This window comes from Pagrus major, chromosome 9 (genome assembly GCF_040436345.1).
Source record: "Pagrus major chromosome 9, Pma_NU_1.0".
Taxonomy (NCBI): domain Eukaryota; kingdom Metazoa; phylum Chordata; class Actinopteri; order Spariformes; family Sparidae; genus Pagrus; species Pagrus major.
Window position 1 is genome coordinate 24,774,541 of NC_133223.1, and position 18,689 is coordinate 24,793,229.

The 18,689-nt window shown below is 40.7% G+C and overlaps 1 protein-coding gene across 1 annotated transcript in view; it reads left to right on the forward strand.

Moving 5' to 3' along the window:
- The window catches only part of thsd7ba (thrombospondin, type I, domain containing 7Ba), a 163,452-nt gene extending 149,337 nt beyond the window's left edge, over positions 1-14,115 (forward strand). The window contains exons 22-28 of the mRNA XM_073473020.1: positions 132-303; positions 4,037-4,210; positions 7,919-8,014; positions 9,165-9,247; positions 10,973-11,168; positions 11,504-11,591; positions 11,912-14,115. Coding sequence (XP_073329121.1) covers positions 132-303; positions 4,037-4,210; positions 7,919-8,014; positions 9,165-9,247; positions 10,973-11,168; positions 11,504-11,591; positions 11,912-11,993 — 891 coding nt within the window. The 3' untranslated portion in view covers positions 11,994-14,115. The remainder of the gene's footprint in view (positions 1-131; positions 304-4,036; positions 4,211-7,918; positions 8,015-9,164; positions 9,248-10,972; positions 11,169-11,503; positions 11,592-11,911) is intronic.
- Positions 14,116-18,689: the final 4,574 nt, after the last annotated feature.

An 18,689-nucleotide genomic window follows, 5' to 3' on the forward strand; every position in this document is an offset into this window, starting at 1 on the left:
TCTCATTCTTTCCGTACTATGCTCATGATATCTACCCACGCTAAGTAAATGCTTCTTAACAAAGTTAAATTGACCAAACATCGGTTGGTTAATCTCACAAATGCCACATTTGTGTGTGTGCGTTCATGCAGGGGGCAGCGTGTGGCGAGGGGCTTCGGAGACGGAACCTGTCATGCGTCGTCCACTGGGGCGACGGGTCTGAGTCTCCTCCTCAGCCAGTGAAGGAGGACGAGCTTTGTGGAGACAAACTGAGGCGACGGATCCAACAGGAGATGGAGCAGCCCTGCTTCGTGCCCTGCCCAGGTAAAGCTGCTCTCAAATATACTGGCCTCACATCTTTGTTATTCAAATGTGTGTTATTATTGTTGTAATTGCATGAACTACACAGTATATTGTAATACTGTGATATGCGCGAAGAGAGCAAAACTACATAATTGCATGAATTATTTATTACTGTGGTCATTTTTGGATACATAATAGCAATAATTACTTGCCTTGGGACACCCACTTTATAATCAATAATTATGTTTTTAATGCAAACTCATTTGCTGGAATCTGTCAATACACTGTGTCCTCTTCCAAGTCGTTGACATTTCCAGCTGCTAAATAATTATTGGAAAATCAATAAAAGTCATAGACTAACTAATGACCCTTTTAGCGCCACATTATCTGGATGGGCACATTCAGTAACAGCGAGGAAAAAACAATACAATGTCCATTTGTGCAACAGAAAGTTCGTGTAAGAGCACAAATGCTGCAACTACAAGAGAGAGACATGTTTTCGATCGAATACTTGGCAACACTATGGATTTTTTACACCACACGATGTTGCATCCTTGAAATAGGAAGAGCAAAAAGTCCTCCTGTGATAACTGCGACAATTAACCGATCACACTGCTGAGAGAAATCACTCGCATAACACCACGTAATCAGCAGCTATAGGAATTCTGCATGGCGGGAGCTTTTGCGTCAGCACATAAGTAGAGAAATAATGCAACAGCAGAAAGAAACTAGTTGTAACTAAAACAGCTTTGATGACATGTATTGCAATCAGAAATTATATATGTTATTGAGTTCATTGTAGCTCAGCCTACTTTATCCTTCTGTGTCACGATGGTAAACTAATTTAACATGGTTATTTTACAAGATGATGGCAACTAGTCATTACACAGCACCAAGTGCAGGTACAGCGGTGTAGGCTGGTGGTAAAAGCTGCATGTGTTGTCCCAGCGACTGATGGGATGAACCTCATCACAGCTTAACATAACTTTATTTGAGATCTGTAAAGTGGCAGTCCGGAACTCCAGGAGTTTCGAGTTCCCGGAGAGAAATATAACAGAAAAAGGGAAATGCGTCTCCTTCTCCAAGTATTTTTTTAAGTGGCTTATATAACTACCTAGAAATTGCTTATTGATCAGGCCCATTATATTTCTGTGTCATGAAAGCTACAGGGGGTGTGTTACAGCTTATTATTCGGCAAAACTGCATGAAAAGATAAAAGCAGTATGTGGGAGGAAAACATTAAGAGTTACTGAAACGTTCAAAAAATTCAGAACACCACAGTAATTCACTGCCCTATATAAGATTCCTATGATATACCTTTTGAGTGAGCTCAGCACACAATACTTTAACATTTTATGTTATTTCTGACACCACTACAATATCCTTAGATATCACGTGTTGTGGCTTTCATTCAGCTCAGTTTGTCAAATGTAGTTTTCCTAATTGTGTAGTGACCTACATAAGATTTGTCTGTCACAGGTGCATTACTACATTTCGATCTTAGACAAGTTACGTTACTAAGCTGCATCATGTAAGATCACCTGTCATCGTGAATGATTACTGAGTATATGAGGTGCTTATTGCACGGAGATTACATGCAAATCTTGAGTTAATGGCTTGCTCATGTGTTCGAACCATACTGTACAGCCCCAGCGCCTGAGAAGGTCCAGATAAATCTGTTTCTCTCGCAATTTCAGCTGTGTTATTCATTCACTGTTGGCAGTCTGCAGCACACATCACATCACATGCATGCTGTTTCTGACAGACTATGATAAAAGTGCACCAGTGCTTGGAGAGTGCTGCCAGTACGGGGGCTGTAAAAAAAGAAAACTTGGTGCATTTTGGCTCTGCCGGTATCTTAACAGTGGAGAGAACTTGGCATAGAAGAGACTGAATTGATGATTTAAAAAATGATTTAGTGTGACTTTATGTTCCTGCCGTTTCCAGTATATCAAAATTGTGATTGCATGGTAGTGGTGTGCAGATTGATCCGGACGTTTCTGTCGTAGGATAGATTTTCATCTCCGAAGACTGATATTTAAACTCAGTAATTTTGGTTAAATGTGTGCTTTAGCATCAACAGCAACAGCAGAAAGAAACTACACAATCGCCAAGATATAGTTGACATAGGAACTACTTCTCCTTCCGCCTGTCGTAGTCATATACAAACTACAACTCCATGTGTAAGGCACCACTGACAGGGAGTTGATATTGATGACGGCTCATGTGTGGTGCTTTTTCAATGTAACCTTTTAGACATTTTGAAATTAAGTAAAATATAGAAATTAAACTGTCACGCGATGCTTTTAATTGATCATTTAAGTGAGATAATTAGGGACCCTTAACATCAAGTATCGCCATGGAATTTAATTGTATCTGTGCACAGTGAAATGGTCAAACTAATAATTATAAAAATCACCACAGCAACAAGAAACCTGCCAGACATCCCATGGTGCCTACTGGTGTTTTTTTTCTCTCTCTCTCTTTTTGAATATCCATTTTTAGGCCACATTGTGAACGGACGGTTTGCCGTCAGTAAGGGAGCTTCTGGCCAGCTGACAGCTATGACCCAAATCACTTGTCACTGTCAGGCTTTCCATGCTGGAAATCTATAATAAAGCTTAAGGCACGCTCAGTCAACATGCAAGCCATCTCTACAAGTAGCAGAGAATATACCAGATTTTTTGTCATCTATAAAAGAAAAACACAATCATTATCATCTGATAAAAAGACAACTCTGATCTCCTTGGGCATGGTTCTTGCCAAGCGAGGCTCTTGTTAGCTTTTGCTATGAAGAGACACCATCTTGCAGCGCTTGCTTTTGCTCATCTGTCTCTCGCTCGGCTCTGATCCTTGCCTTGATTCATCACTCATCCCGCCTTTGCTGTGAGCCTTGGCTCAGGATCAGAAGTGTTTGATGGCCGGAGCAGATGTGTGTGTATTTGTGTCCGTGTTTGTGTTGGTGTGAAGGTGGCCGGCGCGCTGTAGGGGCCAGAGGAGGGGTTGTCGACATCTATGTGATGTACACTATGTGTGTATTGGTATTGCTGTTTGCTGTATGCTGCAGCTTTTGCCACAGCGTGTTTCCACAGCCATAGCAGCATGGGGGGAAAGCTGATTGAGTGGATCTGTATAAAGATGAAAGATAATGAGATGCGCCAATCCACAGACAGACACTAATGGGCGTTCAGGGCAGAGTATCTGAGGGTTGTTCTGGCTGAGGAGCTGTGGCAGCAGGTGATATTATCACTACAAGCTGACCCTATCGAGGATTACATAGGATATTAATGCTTGACCTTCAAGGAGTGTCTGTGTGTTATGTGTAGGCTGAATGAAAGCGTCAACCAGCCATTATCCACTTAAAAAATGTTCCCAAACCAATTGAGTTTTGCGTCTCCGAGGAGACCTGTTCCAGAATTGGGTGCCGCCTTTACAGCTGGGCTCCGAGTTATAGCTTGTATTGTATAATTTATAACTCTGGTTGGTCTATTACTTCTGAATACCCACTGGGCTGTCTGAGTAATTTGTTTGTGCGTTCGGTACATTATCAGCCGCAGATGTGTGCTGAAGTTGTTTTGGATGTCTTTTAAATGTTCCAGGAGCTAGCAGGGGAGCCAATAAAATGATCCCTGAAATACTGTTGGCAAACTGAATATAAACCACCCTCAAATGTCTGAAAAGAAAGTGTTAGGCAGTGTTGTTGACTAAGTCATGTCTATCATTGATGTTTTTTTCTGACTCTTTTTGCCCTCAGGAGACTGCCATTTGACTGTGTGGTCCTCTTGGAGCTCGTGCCAGCTGACCTGCCTGGAGGGGCGAAGCTTTGAGACCACGGGGCGCCAAGCTCGCTCGAGAGCTGTCATCATTCAGGTCATGGAGAACCAGGGCAGCTGCCCACATCAAGTCTTTGAGACCCAGCCCTGTAAAGGTACCCAGGAACCACTTAGTTACAAATGTCAGAAAACATTATTTTATCTATAGTTCTGCTGCTTCATCTGTGTGAAATTGTTTGTTAACATGTTAATGTGTTGTTTCCGGTAACTAAGTAGACCAAAAATTTCTATTACTGAGGTTTAAAAGGTAAATTAACACGAAGGTAAGCTTTGTTTTACTGAACTCTTCTCCTTGGATGCTTCAACAACAGCATAGGTCGTTTGCCAATCACGACGTATATGCGATTAATGTTTTAAAACAGTTTGGTTATGTTTAGGCACCAAAACTACTTGGTTAGGATTAAGAGAAGGTCATGGTTCGTAATAAGTACATTAATCATGTAACTGTACATATGTAATTTATTTTAGGTTAAGTATGTGACGTAAGTTAGGTATGCTTGATGAGTCTAATTACATATGTAAGTTGAAATAAGTTAACGCTGACTTTATGGTTTCTGGGTGAAAGTCCTTTGTCACTTAACGTCCTCCTTTGCTCCCGTCATAATTCTTATGACCACTAGAGGTTGCCGCCTAACAAAAACCTTAAAGGGATAGTTCGGATTTTTTGACATGAAGTTCTATGACATCCTCACCATCAGTGTCGTGCATCAGCAGTGACTTTCCCCCACTGCGTCCTGTGAGCCGAGGTCTGTCCCGCTGTTGTTGCTGAAGAAAGTAGTTACGGCTAGTTTGCGGGGTCACGAAGATAAAGCGTTTTGCTTCAAAAAACAATATCCGTTCAAAAGAGTAAAACATTTGCATCACAAAATCGTTTATGACAAAAAAGTCAGACCTCACGATCACCTGGCACTATTTCCCCTCCCTTCATATCACTGCGCGCTTCCGCCTGTTGACACACGGCACCGCTCCGTCAGCTGTTTCACGGTGTTTACATGCTCGGATGTGCGAGAGAGCTAACGTGAGAGCTAACGTGAGTACTAGCGAGATTATTAGACAAGAGGATATATAAAAATGGTGCGGATATGCGATTATCCGGGTTGCAACAACAAAGATCACACCAAGTCGCCGTATATATTTCACCGCTTTCCTGTCACGGACATTGCTATTAGGCAACTTTGGCTTCTTGCCATAGGCTTGAACATTGAAGCGAGACTGCCAAGGGTGAAAAAGCTTTGTGTGTGTAGTGCACACTTCAGCAAGGACGATTATGTTCCTACACGCCCAGGAAAGAGGAAGAAACATGTTTTGAAGAGCGCTGCTGTGCCACGACCCCAGGTAAGAACAACTATCCACAAGCTAAAGATGGTGCCTTTTTATATGATGACTGTTATTATTATTGTCAGCAACTATGTACTGTCTGTATAGGTCCAACTTCAGCTTGGACCGCTTCTCCGTCTCTCTCCTCTCTCTGCCCGTTCTAACTCCATGTGACGAAGCTCGGTGTCTGTGTATTCGGGTTCATAAAGATATCCCTTTGGCTCTGTGGTAAAAGGAATGTCTTCATCACTCGTTTCGTAGTCAGACATATTTACGTTTACCATCCGAGCATGTAAACGTCGTGAAACAACTGACGGAGCGGTGCCGTGTGTCAACAGGCGGAAGCGCGCAGTGATACGAAGGGAGGGGAAATAGTGCCAGGTGATCGTGAGGTCTGACTTTTTTATCGTAAACGATTTTGTGATGCAAATGTTTTACTCCTTTGAACGGATATTGTTTTTTGAAGCAAAACGCTTTATCTTAGTGACCCCGCAAACTAGCCGTAACTACTTTCTTCAGCAACAACAGCGGGACAGACCTCGGCTCACAGGAAGCAGTGGGGGGAAAGTCACTGCTGATGCACGACACTGATGGTGAGGATGTCATACAACTTCATGTCAAAAAATCCGAACTATCCCTTTAAATGTGAGACGTAACAAGCTGCTCACACACACGACCTATATGGCTGTATTTTCCGGGAGATTGGTCTGAGCCTGCTTTAATTCAGTACAGCTTAATTCCTCCCTCCTCCCTGTTGGAACATTGGATATTGGAGAACGGAAGCCTCTCATCCTCAGATGGATCAATGAAGTTGATGACTTCAAATATACGTTCAATAAACTTCAGATGTAGTCAAGAGGGACACATAAAGATATTTATTTCACCTTGCTGACATTGAACGAACACTGCAATGTTTATCAGCGTGCATCAGGGCACTTTTACCTTGAAAATCCGTGAGAGTCGTGTTTACACCATCCACAACTGAACACCCATCATCAACACAACAAACACTCTGGACTGGAGGCTTTTTTAGGGTCTCACTAAGTATGAACCTGTGTGTGTACAGTGGTAAAAGGCTGAAAGGTGACATAACAACTTCTTTCTAAATGGCTAGCCCTGCAGTAAATAGCAGTTTTGTGAGTGCAGTGGCAAAGCTATCATTGAAAGGAGGGCACTTAAAAAACTACAAATACGATGAAGAGGCTCATCATTAAAGGGTCAGTATTCAAAAATAGAAAGGTTACACCGTGGCTGCTACACCACTGATAACAGACTGACCTCAGGGAGATGTGTGTATCTCATCCTGGAGTACTGTACTTATTGCTTCTGAATCTCTACTGCAGTTGTAACAGCTACTCTGTGTCATGACTCCCTGTGCTGAGTTTATTTTTAGCTAACCGTATATTATTATGAGTTCCTTAACTTTTTTCCGCTGTTTAATAACATAATCTTCTACGTCCTTGATTGCTTTGCCTACATACCTTCATATACCTAATCAGCCGCCAAGTGTTTGGGCTTGTGCCAGCTCTCTTTTCCCTCATTAATTAGCTGATTTTTAAAGTTTCATTTAAAATGGTAATTGTCCAGTACCTAACCCTAACCCTTGTCATTCATATTAATTCTGTGCAGCTAAAAGTGTACCTTTTAATAGAGATACTATACTTTTTAAGTCCTTCCTTCTATTTATGGTTATGTCATAATTTTCAACATTGCATATGCAGCTAGATTCATTTAAAGGAGACATATTATGCTAATTTTCCAGTTCATAATTTTATCTTGGGTTACTACTAATATAGGTTTACATGCTTTAATGTTTAAAAAACACATAACTTTGCTCATATTGTCCAGTGCTGCACACTGTATTCCCCCTCTGTCTGAAAGCCAATCGATTCTTACGTGCCAAACAAGCTGCGAGGCATAAATTATGCAAATGTGTGACACGGTGATGTAGTGTGATGTCACAGAATTTAAGGCGGGACTACCGACGAGGCATTTCAGGACTAATGTTTTCCGTGGTAGAGAGGAGCTTCTGTTGGTGCAGACTTTGACCTTTTTAACTTTCAAGATCTTTTACATGCACAAGAACCTATATCAACACACCGAAGGAAAGGAAAAAAACAAAAAAGCACAATAGGTTTCCTTTAATACATAAAGCCAGGCAGTGTCTTCGACTCTCTTCAATTCAATCATCCCCTATAGCTCCCCCAAAGGAAAATAAGTGCCGTCCTTGGATAAAATAAGAGGCGTCTTTCATACATTTCCAGCCACTTTCTACCATCTCATTTACTCCAAAAGATACCTTTGTCTCGTAGTGTAGTGCTTCAGAGGAGGTGTCGTTTTCTCTATCCCTTCAAACATAATGTGTCTTATAATGTTAAGTAGCAAAGCAGAAGGAGAGGTGGTGGTTACTGTCCACGGGAGCCAAATGACAGGCCTGCATTCCCAAAACAAACCGCTACTGAGCATCGTCTCTGCTGTTTCTACAGGAGGAAAATGCCACAGTTACCAGTGGAGGACGGGAGGATGGAGCAACAATGTGAGAGCAGTGTGGTGTCAGCGCTCAGATGGTGTCAATGTCACAGGTGAGTAGTCGCTGTATGTTCTGGCCACCTTAGAGGGTTTTGTAGAAGCACTTGCGGGAGCACACGCAGACACACATTCTTATATAAATATGAATATCTCTCCGGCTTAATGCAGACAGCGCTGAAAGTGTCCCAGTTCTGTTTTTGTTCCGCCGCAATGAACTGAATCGTGTGAACGGCAAACAGCTCCACGGAGTCACATTTTTCAATTCAGTCTAGATCACATGGATATGTGCTACAGTATCAGATCAGAGGAATTAGTAAGCATTGCCATGACAGTGAGTATCTTCTCTCATTCATCTGAGAAAGCTGTCACACGGGTGATTTTGGCAGAGGTGGTTGTAGCAGCTGGTTTTGAAATACATTCAGAATCGATTTCCTTGTTGGCTCAGGAAATAATTGAAATGTTCGGAAACAAGTGAGAAAGGTGGATACAAAAACTGACGTGATGTCTCTTGTAATTTCAATCTCGGGTTATGATATCAGTTTACTTTTTATGAGTTATACCCTGCAACAGGTAGCATCCGTTATACTGCCCCTGCAAAAGAATCACTTGGCATCATTTCACAATTGTGCACGACGGCGGCCTTGCACATGGATGTGGATACACACACACACACACACAAAGAATAATTTTAGCATAGTGTTCTAGTTGAATTTAACACCTTATTTGATCTGCCTTTTCGCAGTGCAGCCTCTATTGATTTCTTCTCTCCCTCTTAACATAAGTAATCAATAAGCCAGACTCTGAGCTGGGAGGCTTTCAATCCATATAAATATAATCATGCATTTGTATTTGTGGGAAGCAAAGCAGGCGTAGAGAAACAGAACAAAGGTAATAGTGCTGTGGGAATGAAAGCTTTAGGCGAGCTTGATGATGTGCTGTAAATAGTGGGTGAATGTGATCTTATCGCTGTAAGGAAGTGTTTCTGGCCCAGAAGGAGTAACCTCGCTCTGCAGAGAAGGCAAGAGCCCAAGGCATTACTCTTTGATATTTTGACATGCAATTTTCCATGTTGGAATTAAAATGTTCACAGATTGATCAGGGACTCTGATAGGCAACTGAGCACATTAATCAGGTGTGACAGTACATTAATTTAGTGATCAATGGGTAAAGGAACGGAAATAAGAACCTGTTGTTTCTCTCCAGGGGGCTGTTTCCCGCAGAAAAGGCCGACCACGGTCAGACACTGCCATCCTCCGTGCACGAAACCCTTCTCGCACTGCACACCGGTAAGATCATTGTACTTTGATAAGACAGCTGTGATCTCTGTAATTCTCACTGTGTATTTTTTCTGCTGCTACCACATTCTAGGTGAGGATTTAAATGGACTTTGACGGACAACATATTTTGTTGCCATTAAAGGATAATTGCATTAATACCAGTGGACGTGGGCTCAGATTCTGATAGAGACTACACCTAGATGGGGGGAAACCGCACAGAAAACAGCCATGAAAATGACAAATTATAGCCTGAGCTTGACGTTTTACTGCCCCTCTGAGTACCCTCCATGTAACTGCACTGAAGCTTCATCTCCTTAGGAGACACTCGGTCTTTGAAACTGTTCACAAAACCCTGATTGAGAGTCTTTTAACATCCCACTTTACTTGTTTGGTGACCTCAACTGCAGGAATAAGCTGGCAAGAATAGCTGCCAGAAGAAATAATGGGGAGGCCCCAGATGAAGTGTGCTGTGAGGACAAGACATGAAGCTTTAAGCATTCATAGAGTCTGTTCTCAGCCTTAATTTTCTCAGTTTGAGACTGAACTCTGAAAGGCACTACATGGTGTCTTTGGCAACTTAAAATATGTCAATGAAGTCTTTTATTTCAGGTGCAATCAGCTATTTAAACCCCAACCTGAGCCACATATCTTGCCCCACAGTACTCTGTGCAATATTTTAATGCTTAATGCTTCGTTTAGGTGTCTTATCTGTGTTGTTATTTGTGTAATATGGGGCTACTGTAGAAACATGGGGTTGTAACATGGCAGACTCTGTGGAAGGGTACATGCTCCTCTGTAATCATAAAAGGCTCATTCTAAAGGTATGTGTCCACAGGATCTATTGTGTCCTCGCTTCCCATTCACACATACATTGCATTCTGGTGCATTTGCGAAGTGTTGTGTTTCGATGCACAAGGTGTTGTGTTGCTCTCTCCTTATTTGCATAAACTTTTTTTTATTTTGGCTACTTTATGCGAATCAAGGTCGCTCTGGAAACTCCTGAAAAACTATAAAACACCAAACATTGTAGAGTTAAAATGAAGACAGTTTCTGCAACTGCATGGCTTAATTCCTGCCTAAATATCCGCAGAAACACATTTCGCTGAGCTATTATTTGTCTGTTCGGGTTGGAGCACACGGCCCATGAGTGGCGTCTGTCTGAGAGCGCACCCTGTTTTGGTCAGGTGTGCAAAGCTTTGCATGTCCTCGCACCAAACAACACCCCTGTGGACACGTACCGTAAGGTAAAGAAAGGACCATTCTTAATTTCAGGTGATTACACACTAATGAAACATAATTATGAAAATCATTTTCTGTTTATTCCCCTAAATCCTACACACTGGACGTCTGAGGTTCTTTTTTTTTTGGTTTGTCTGTCTCAGATGTAACTTACTGCCACATTTGTTACATTTTCCAATGTGGTGGATGATAAAGTTCTATTCTACTCCTACTCCACTGAACATGTTTTTTTTAATTGCACTTTTGATGCTTAATGCTGATGAAATGCCTGTGAAGTTTCGGTGTAATCTACCCCCTGACGAGCACATCTTAATGTCACTGTTTGAATAAATCAACCTGTGTTGATAACAGAAAGTTCTAAAAGAGTAGAGTAAAACAGACTGGTCCTTATACATGGCAGACTGTTCTGTCAGAAGTGTTTCGTTTTAATGGGAAGTAACGATTGCAGGTGTCTTGTGTTGGCTGTAAATTATGTTCTTCCTCCTCCCAATGCAGAGCGGTGTGTGTGGGTGTGAGAAGGGTTACACTGAAGTGATGACCACACACGGCTTCTTGGACTACTGCACCAGAACCCCGGGGGTGGACAACAACAAGAAGGCGGATGTGAAAACCAACTCTGGAAGATTAAAACCAGGGCCGTCTCAGGCTCAGGACCTCTTCAACGAGTGGACCTTACGACCTGTTGGCCCAGGTACTGAAATGGAAATCATCTTTACAGCTCAGCCGGCATGCCTGAGATCATTCCTGCCTTTGATGCAGCCTTTGTAGCTCTAGGATCAGTGGGCTGGGGGTGGAATCCATTCTAGGTCAATGTTTTTACTTGGGTTCATCATTATGTGCTGTAAAAGAAAAAAAACTCAATGGATCATAAAAATAGTTGCTCTTCTCTGCAGTATATTTGAAAAGAGAATAAACCTACTGCTTTATTCTGAAACGTTAGAAAAAAGTTCCAAAGATCTCCAGACTAAAGATGTAGACGTACGTATGTTTAAAACTTTGTATTAAATCTGCTTTTTGATTGCACAGATGGGAGAGTAAAGCTGTGGGTTTACGCCGTGACTGCCGTTGGATTCATCTTAATACTCTTCATTATTGCATTATCATTCCTGGTCTGGTACGTACCATATTACATTCTTTACGAGATTCTTCACTGTGCAATTTCCAAGAACAAAAGCTGTAGGTCGCACACGTTGTAGATGAGAACAGACTGAACACTGAGAAGCAAAGCAAATTCCTAACCACCTGCTTCCCCCGAAAAAGCACCTTGTCAAGTATGAGTTATATTCCTCACAATATTTTGTCTGCTGTGTGCTGCTGGTATCAGATAATAGAATTCTTTGTAGAGGCTGAAATCAAGTTGGGCTGCTCTGTGCTGCGAAGTCAGATACCCTGTCAGCTTTTCTTTCTTGTCTATTATTTTTTTTTTTTTTTCAGTAAGCCGACCAAAACCACTAAGACGTCTCCTCCTCCGCAGAAGCCCCTGACCCTGGCCTATGACGGTGACATGGATATGTAACCAGGCTGCTATACCTCACAAGGACGCGCTCAGCCTTGGACAGACTCCTGACTGCGTTCAGATTGTTAGCAGGCACGTCCATCACACACCACTGATTGCTGGCCAGTTTGAGCTGGCTGTCGTGCCAACTGTATCGCAAAATGCAGCGCACATGATTTGCTGCTGAAGGGCGATGGAGCCCTGAATTTTTGGCTGCAGCCAACTTTCCTCCCCGCAGAAGAGGAACCAAAGCCGAACATGAATAATGAAAATGAGATAAAAGGTCTCTAGACATAGGGAATAAATGGACCTCTGTTTTTTTTTTTTAACTGCTAGCAATGTGAACACTCAGTTGAAGCACTGTTTTCAACACACAAGACTTAAGGACGCCTAAAAGGCAAAGACAAAGTGGATCCACAAGTGTTGATTTTGGACGTGTTTCTGTGGGACCACCTTGTTATCTGTCTCGTATTTGTGTCGTGAGTGAGACGAAGCATCTCGAGCCAACAGTCACTCATGGCATTCAAAGGTGGAACACCAGAACGTTTGACATTTGACTTTGTCTCATCAGTGCTGGATCTTTGTAAAAGGAAATGTCACAAGCCCTTTGGGTAAACAAACAGCCTTTTTTTGAATTTCTGAGAATAAACAAGATGCTCTATGCACTACGTTAGTGCTGATTCACTTTTGTTTTTTGTTTTTTTTTCCTTTCAAATGACTTTTCTAGTGTTTTAATTGTAATGCAAGTTGTTGCCGTCAGATTGTGTTTGTTGATGATGCCATATGTTGTGTAAATGTGGAAACCAAAAGCAGGCTTGCCTTGAATTTAACAATACAATGATGCAGTAATTTCCCCTCCCTGATACTCGTAAGACTCTCGGCCAAGTATAAATTGACAGAAAAAATAAAAAAAGTACTCAAAATCATTTAGCTTCTACTGAAAATGGCTGCTTCGGCAACAAATGCGGTCACAAATTAACAAAGGACAACATTCACAGACGGTTATTGAATTACCAGCATGATAAAGATCATACCTCATACACACATTTCCATGAAATGCAAAACAAAAAAGCACTGATCACCAAAACAGGTAGAACTAGAAATTAAGAATTATCCACTGGAGCAAATATGCTTTATTTCTTTCACAAGGACGTCACACTTAATTTTCTTTTACACCATTTATTTCAAGGTCAGCTGACACATAGCGAGGGAAGAAAATAGCTTTTGAGTTCTTTTCTTCTGTATTTCTTTTCATTTCTGCACAATGGAGTCAGGGCTGAAAACGTTAAAAGACATCAAATACCAAATATTTGTGAGCACACATTACTTAAGCGAGCCATCTCTTATTTCTGTTTCTCTAACTCCTGCACAAAAATAAAGACCAATATTTATTCAGCCCTGAAGTTATGTAAGATTTACACTTACACCACGAGGCATTCATGATTTTTTTTTTGTGCATTGTCCCAAAGCGTCCCAGTGGACCATAATTGCTAACATTTAGTCACATTTAGACACGGATCCTTCAGTGCATTATTCACACAACCCAGTGGAGGATTAGGTTCCTGATACTCTGACCGGAGTTAATGCTGTCTCCCTCTCTGCCTCCACAAACTGAAGATTTGGTCTTGTGTTATCTGACCTCCTTCTGAATGTATTTTACCAGTAACTCTATAATCTTAATGGTTGTGCAAATATGGTTGTTACATGTTGTAACAATTGTATTACAACAGCTGATTGTACGTAGGCATGCTTGATCCATTTTGGCAGAAAGTGCTCCGAGTGGCCTTGCAGAGATTCTGTTTTACAAGTTGCCAAACATCTTAGAGTAGTTTCTTTTAGGCAGTGTGTCTAATATTTGGCCAACAAAGGGACATATGGTAACTGTGAAAGTCGATGTAAAACCCAATTGTGAAAAAACTGATCATGTCTAATTAACATGATTGACCAATTAACAATTACCTGGGCACATTTCCATTATAAAACAGAGAACAGCCAACTGACCTGATAAAAGAATTCTATTTGGGAAACCTAAAAAGTATGTTCACTCATTGTTTACAGTACCATGCTATTTGTGTTACTATTGTGTGTACGTGGAGAGCTGGACAAAAATGCAAATAAATTGTGGAACCATGTGAAAATAAAACGCTGCATTCTTTGCTCTTTGTTGAGTTCAAACTGTGTGAAATCTTTTCGAAAGAGAAGCTCCACTCCTGCTGTGATCTTCATCGGCTCCTTGACTCTCAGTCCTGATAAATTGTAATTACTGATATAGGCTCTGAGGCAGAGCCCAGAATATATAAGCAGCTGATAAGATTCATCTTGCCCTGCAGTCAGATTCCCACTCCGATAATCCCAGGATGCTCGCAGGTTGTGCGGGAAATAGTGTTTAAATCTTTTGTCTCATCTAATTCATTTATTTAAGACTGTCACTTTTGTTTAAGAGAAGGTTGAATTCAAATGCTTGTGTCATGGCCATCTGATCGGTGGCAAGCACGTGGGCTGATCTTGTCATGTCCAATTCATCTCATTTTTTACTAGCTCTCAAGACATATTTGCAGGTTTCAGGGAAGATATGTGAACAGTCCGGCTATGGCAGTGTCGAGTTTTAATCAGGATTCATCTGTTACCGCAAGCTGATCATTCTAATAAAATGCAGCATGCTGTGCTTTGGCAGAACAGAGTGAGAGCTTGATGAATATTTAGTCGGAGGAATGCGTAACCTTTTAAAATAATGAATGTTTATTATAATTTATTACTGATTTATTATGGGCTTGTCTACACTCCCACAGAATGATGAAATTCTTTGTTTTCATCATCTTGCTGGTGGTATTTTGTCTCCTAGAAATGAATCTGTCACTGTATTTTCCAGAAAAAAATACTTTTTCGACAGTATTTATGGAAATTAGGCTTTATTAAACATCAATTTTTGATGGGAGAACAACAGGAAGACATAATAAGAAGCCATCTTGCAAAAAGTATCATGCTGGAATTAAGTTTAAATGTCTAGGACTACCCAGCAGGCAGTCTTAATCAATAGAACCGACAAAGCCTCTCAGATGAATAGTGAAACATCTGCAGTATTAGTTCTGCAGTTGACTGTTATTACTACAGAAGAAAAAGATGTTTTGGATTTTAAAGAATTAGAAACTTTGGTTCAAACTTTAGTTTCCTCTTGCCTCAATTGCTGCACTTCTCTTTATGTAGGAATCAGTCAGTCAGCCCTGTCACACCTGCAACTGGTTCAAAATGCAGCAGCGAGAATCCTCATTGGTACCTAGAAAAGAGACCGTATCTCCCCTGTTCAGGATTGATTTTAAGATTATTTTATTCATACTGCGCTTGTTGACTCTAATTCTTAAATTAGTTTTGAAAGCAGAATAGTTTACCACAAACAGTTAAATCATTCCCCTCGACTGATCCATTCAAAACCCACCTAAAAATCTCTTTTCCTCAGCCTACGATGAGGCTTCTTCATGATGATAATTCACTCTGTCATTCTATGCAATGCTGTTTGTTTGTGTTTTTATCTATTTATTATTTATGTATCTCCTTGTAAAGCACTTTGCACGTAATGCACGTGCACAGCATTATATAACACAAACAATAGAAGAAACAAAGTCCTTTATGTAGCCTACAGGTGTATGTGTATTTGTGTGTGTGTGTGTGTGTGTGTGTGTGTGTGTGTGTGTGTGTGTGTGTGTGTGTGTGTGTGTGTTGTAATACAGAGATTTTAATGAGTATCTGTGAATCAGACAAAGTTAGTCAGATTTGCTTTCTGCTTCATCAGTTGATGAAGGGAGTTCATTTCAAAGAGGTGAAGCTTGGTAGAAAAACACTTTTCCGCCCACTTTGTCTTCTTGGTTTTATGTACAATCGTCATGATTACACGGAGACCGGTCGCCTGTGATCTGAGAGCACAGAGGTGGCGCATACAGAGAGAGCAATGAGGCCGGATAGATAAGATGGCGCAAGCACGTGTAATTGATAAAGGGACTTTGAAGTTGAGTCAGGCGTGGACGCTGAGCCAACGAACGAAGGACAAACTGATTTAATAGGGTCAGCTTTGTGAGGCAATGTTTTATACATGCTGAAGGTTTAATGTTTTAAAAAGAGGCCGGAATATATGTTTTCTTCAAGGTGTCCTCAACAAACTGTCTTTGACGTACTTTTACTTGAACAGAGCTCTAATGGCCCATGTCCAGGTAAAGCTGAAAAGATATGACCAAGTCCCAAAACAAGGCCACTGTGAGTGCCAAGGATCACAGAGAAGATTCACAAAGGTTTTTGAGGAGAATTAGCCACATTGGTGCATATCTAAAAATGGATATTGTTGTAGTCTTTTATCAAACAACTACACTTTGGATCACTGGCTACTAAATCACATATGAGTAAAAACTCCTCTCTGGATTCACTCCCTGGATTTAAACCTTATCAGATGGGGTCTGTGGCCTAATTACAGTCTAATTTAGGTTCTTGGCCTACTTCCTGTCTGACGTTACTATACGACAACTGGGAAATCTGGGAGCCATGGACAAACCAAGAGACATGGCATTTCCTTCATTCTCTCTCCTTTAAATTACACTATGTATTCTTTTTGTTTATCACAAACTGATTGTGAAAGTATATAAAACATCATAGTTCTTTGTATCTCTTGTATCTCTTTCTTTAAGAGCATATTACAGAATTGTACCTCACATTTTTTGCTGACCTTATCAAAGCACTCTAACGTGTCTTTCCAGACATTGGTCTCCACACAGTGAGAAAACCCATTTTGCTGAGACTTGAGCTAAATCATAATAAACGTCTGCTTTTATTCTTGTCAAAAATACATTTTCTTTGTGTAGTGATGCTGAAGTGCAGCGTTGTCGAATGTATCTTCTAACAAAACTAAAACTGACACGATGAATTACTTAAAGGATCAGTTTAATGCAGATGGTAAATCGGGTGAAGTTTCCGGCATAATCTAAATCTCTGGAAGCCCCAAGATCCCAAATTGATTTTAAAAGACTTTATTTAAAAGCCTAAATCTTCACTGTATAGCTGCTAAGCTATAAAAGCATTAGCGTGGATACATGAGCTCAACCACATGTCAGGGGTGTAAATATTGTCTTTTCAAACCAATTTGGGATCTTGGGGGTTCACCATATGAGCTGTATGAACCATTTTATGTGTTTTTAGTACAATACTGATCCTCATGATTCTTCGCCAAACTGGCTGCTGCCTCGAGGACACAGTATTTGTTCATGTATACTCTGCCAAGTGAGCTGCAGAGGCACCTGACTAACCTTATTTTGATATAGTTACCTATTTGGATCGCTTTTTTGGACTACAGCCTTGTTTGTCTTGTGACTCTGTTACTTCCCCAATAAATCATCGAACTCATCCTGTCTGCCTGCTTCTGTCTGTGTTTTGGTGCTATCCTTGTCACGTGTATGCACCAACAACATTTTTATGAATAAAATACAAATGTACATGACTTTTATTACTATCTTAAACAAAATGATATTTCTTTTGATCATCTCTGCTGAAGCTGTCCCTGCTAAAGTCTTTCTTGTATACCCTATGATATTCAGGGACACCTGTGAGCCAAATACCAAAGGTCATTCAGCCACCTGATTGGAAAACATATGATGGGAAACTAGTTTTATTTTCAAATTTCAAATATTAGAACAGCGACTTAAAGGGTAACTCCACCAATTTTACACATTAAAGTATGTTTAAAGGTCTTGGGGAGTACTGCTGCATGTCTAAAAGTAGCATAATCTGATAATTTGCCTCCAGTCATGTCACTCTGTGGCTAAACTGCATTGTGGGTAATGTAGGTGCTAGGTTTTGAAAAGAATATAGGGAATAAAAAGGTGTTATCTCTGGTTCTGCTGTATTGATTTTGATCATTTGTTTTTAATCTGTCCATAATGAGTCCAACATTTTCGAAATCTAGACCAGTGGACTGCTTTTCAAAACCTGGCTCCTACATTAACAACAATGCAATTTAGCCACTGAGTGACATCACTGAAGACGATTCTTCCAAATTCCTGCAGCTTCCTCCGGAGCCACAAAAGGTTTTGTATTGTTTTATTTTCACATATGCAGTAGCACTCCCCAAGACCTGTAAAAAAGAAAAAAAACTTTCATGTGTAAAATTGGTGGAGCTACTCTTCAATCTTCCCCAGGGTTAGAGTTATAATCTGAGTTTTGTGGGAGGTCATATGTGGACAGCTTCAAGCCCATCAATTCACACCTTGGAGTGACCTCTTGTGATCGGATCTCACTTCCCAGCTCTGGATGCAAAAACACATCACTGGAACAAACTGATACAACGTTTTACACATAAAGAAAGAATGATCTTCATGTATAACGTTTGCCGAATGAACAAGTAGATCCAAATAGTTAAGAATGTGTTGTAGACAACGTTTCGCAAAGTTTATACAGTTTATCCTAATGCAACAAGTCTCAAAATTGAGCGTTTTTTTAAGGGAGTCTGGTGAATTTCTCCACTTTGTTCTTTCTCCAAAGTAGGCTATATTACTTACTGTTTACTTGCTTTGTGATTTGTCAATATGTTATATTCTTTAATAAATTTGGTGTAAATGGTGAAATCAGTTGAAACAGTGTGTTCAAACACCTGCTGGGAGGACGTACTTCAGACACGGAAGCAGCAAGGAAACTGGAAAGAAACAACTTCATGTATTGTATTTAATGCCGACTTTACAAGAA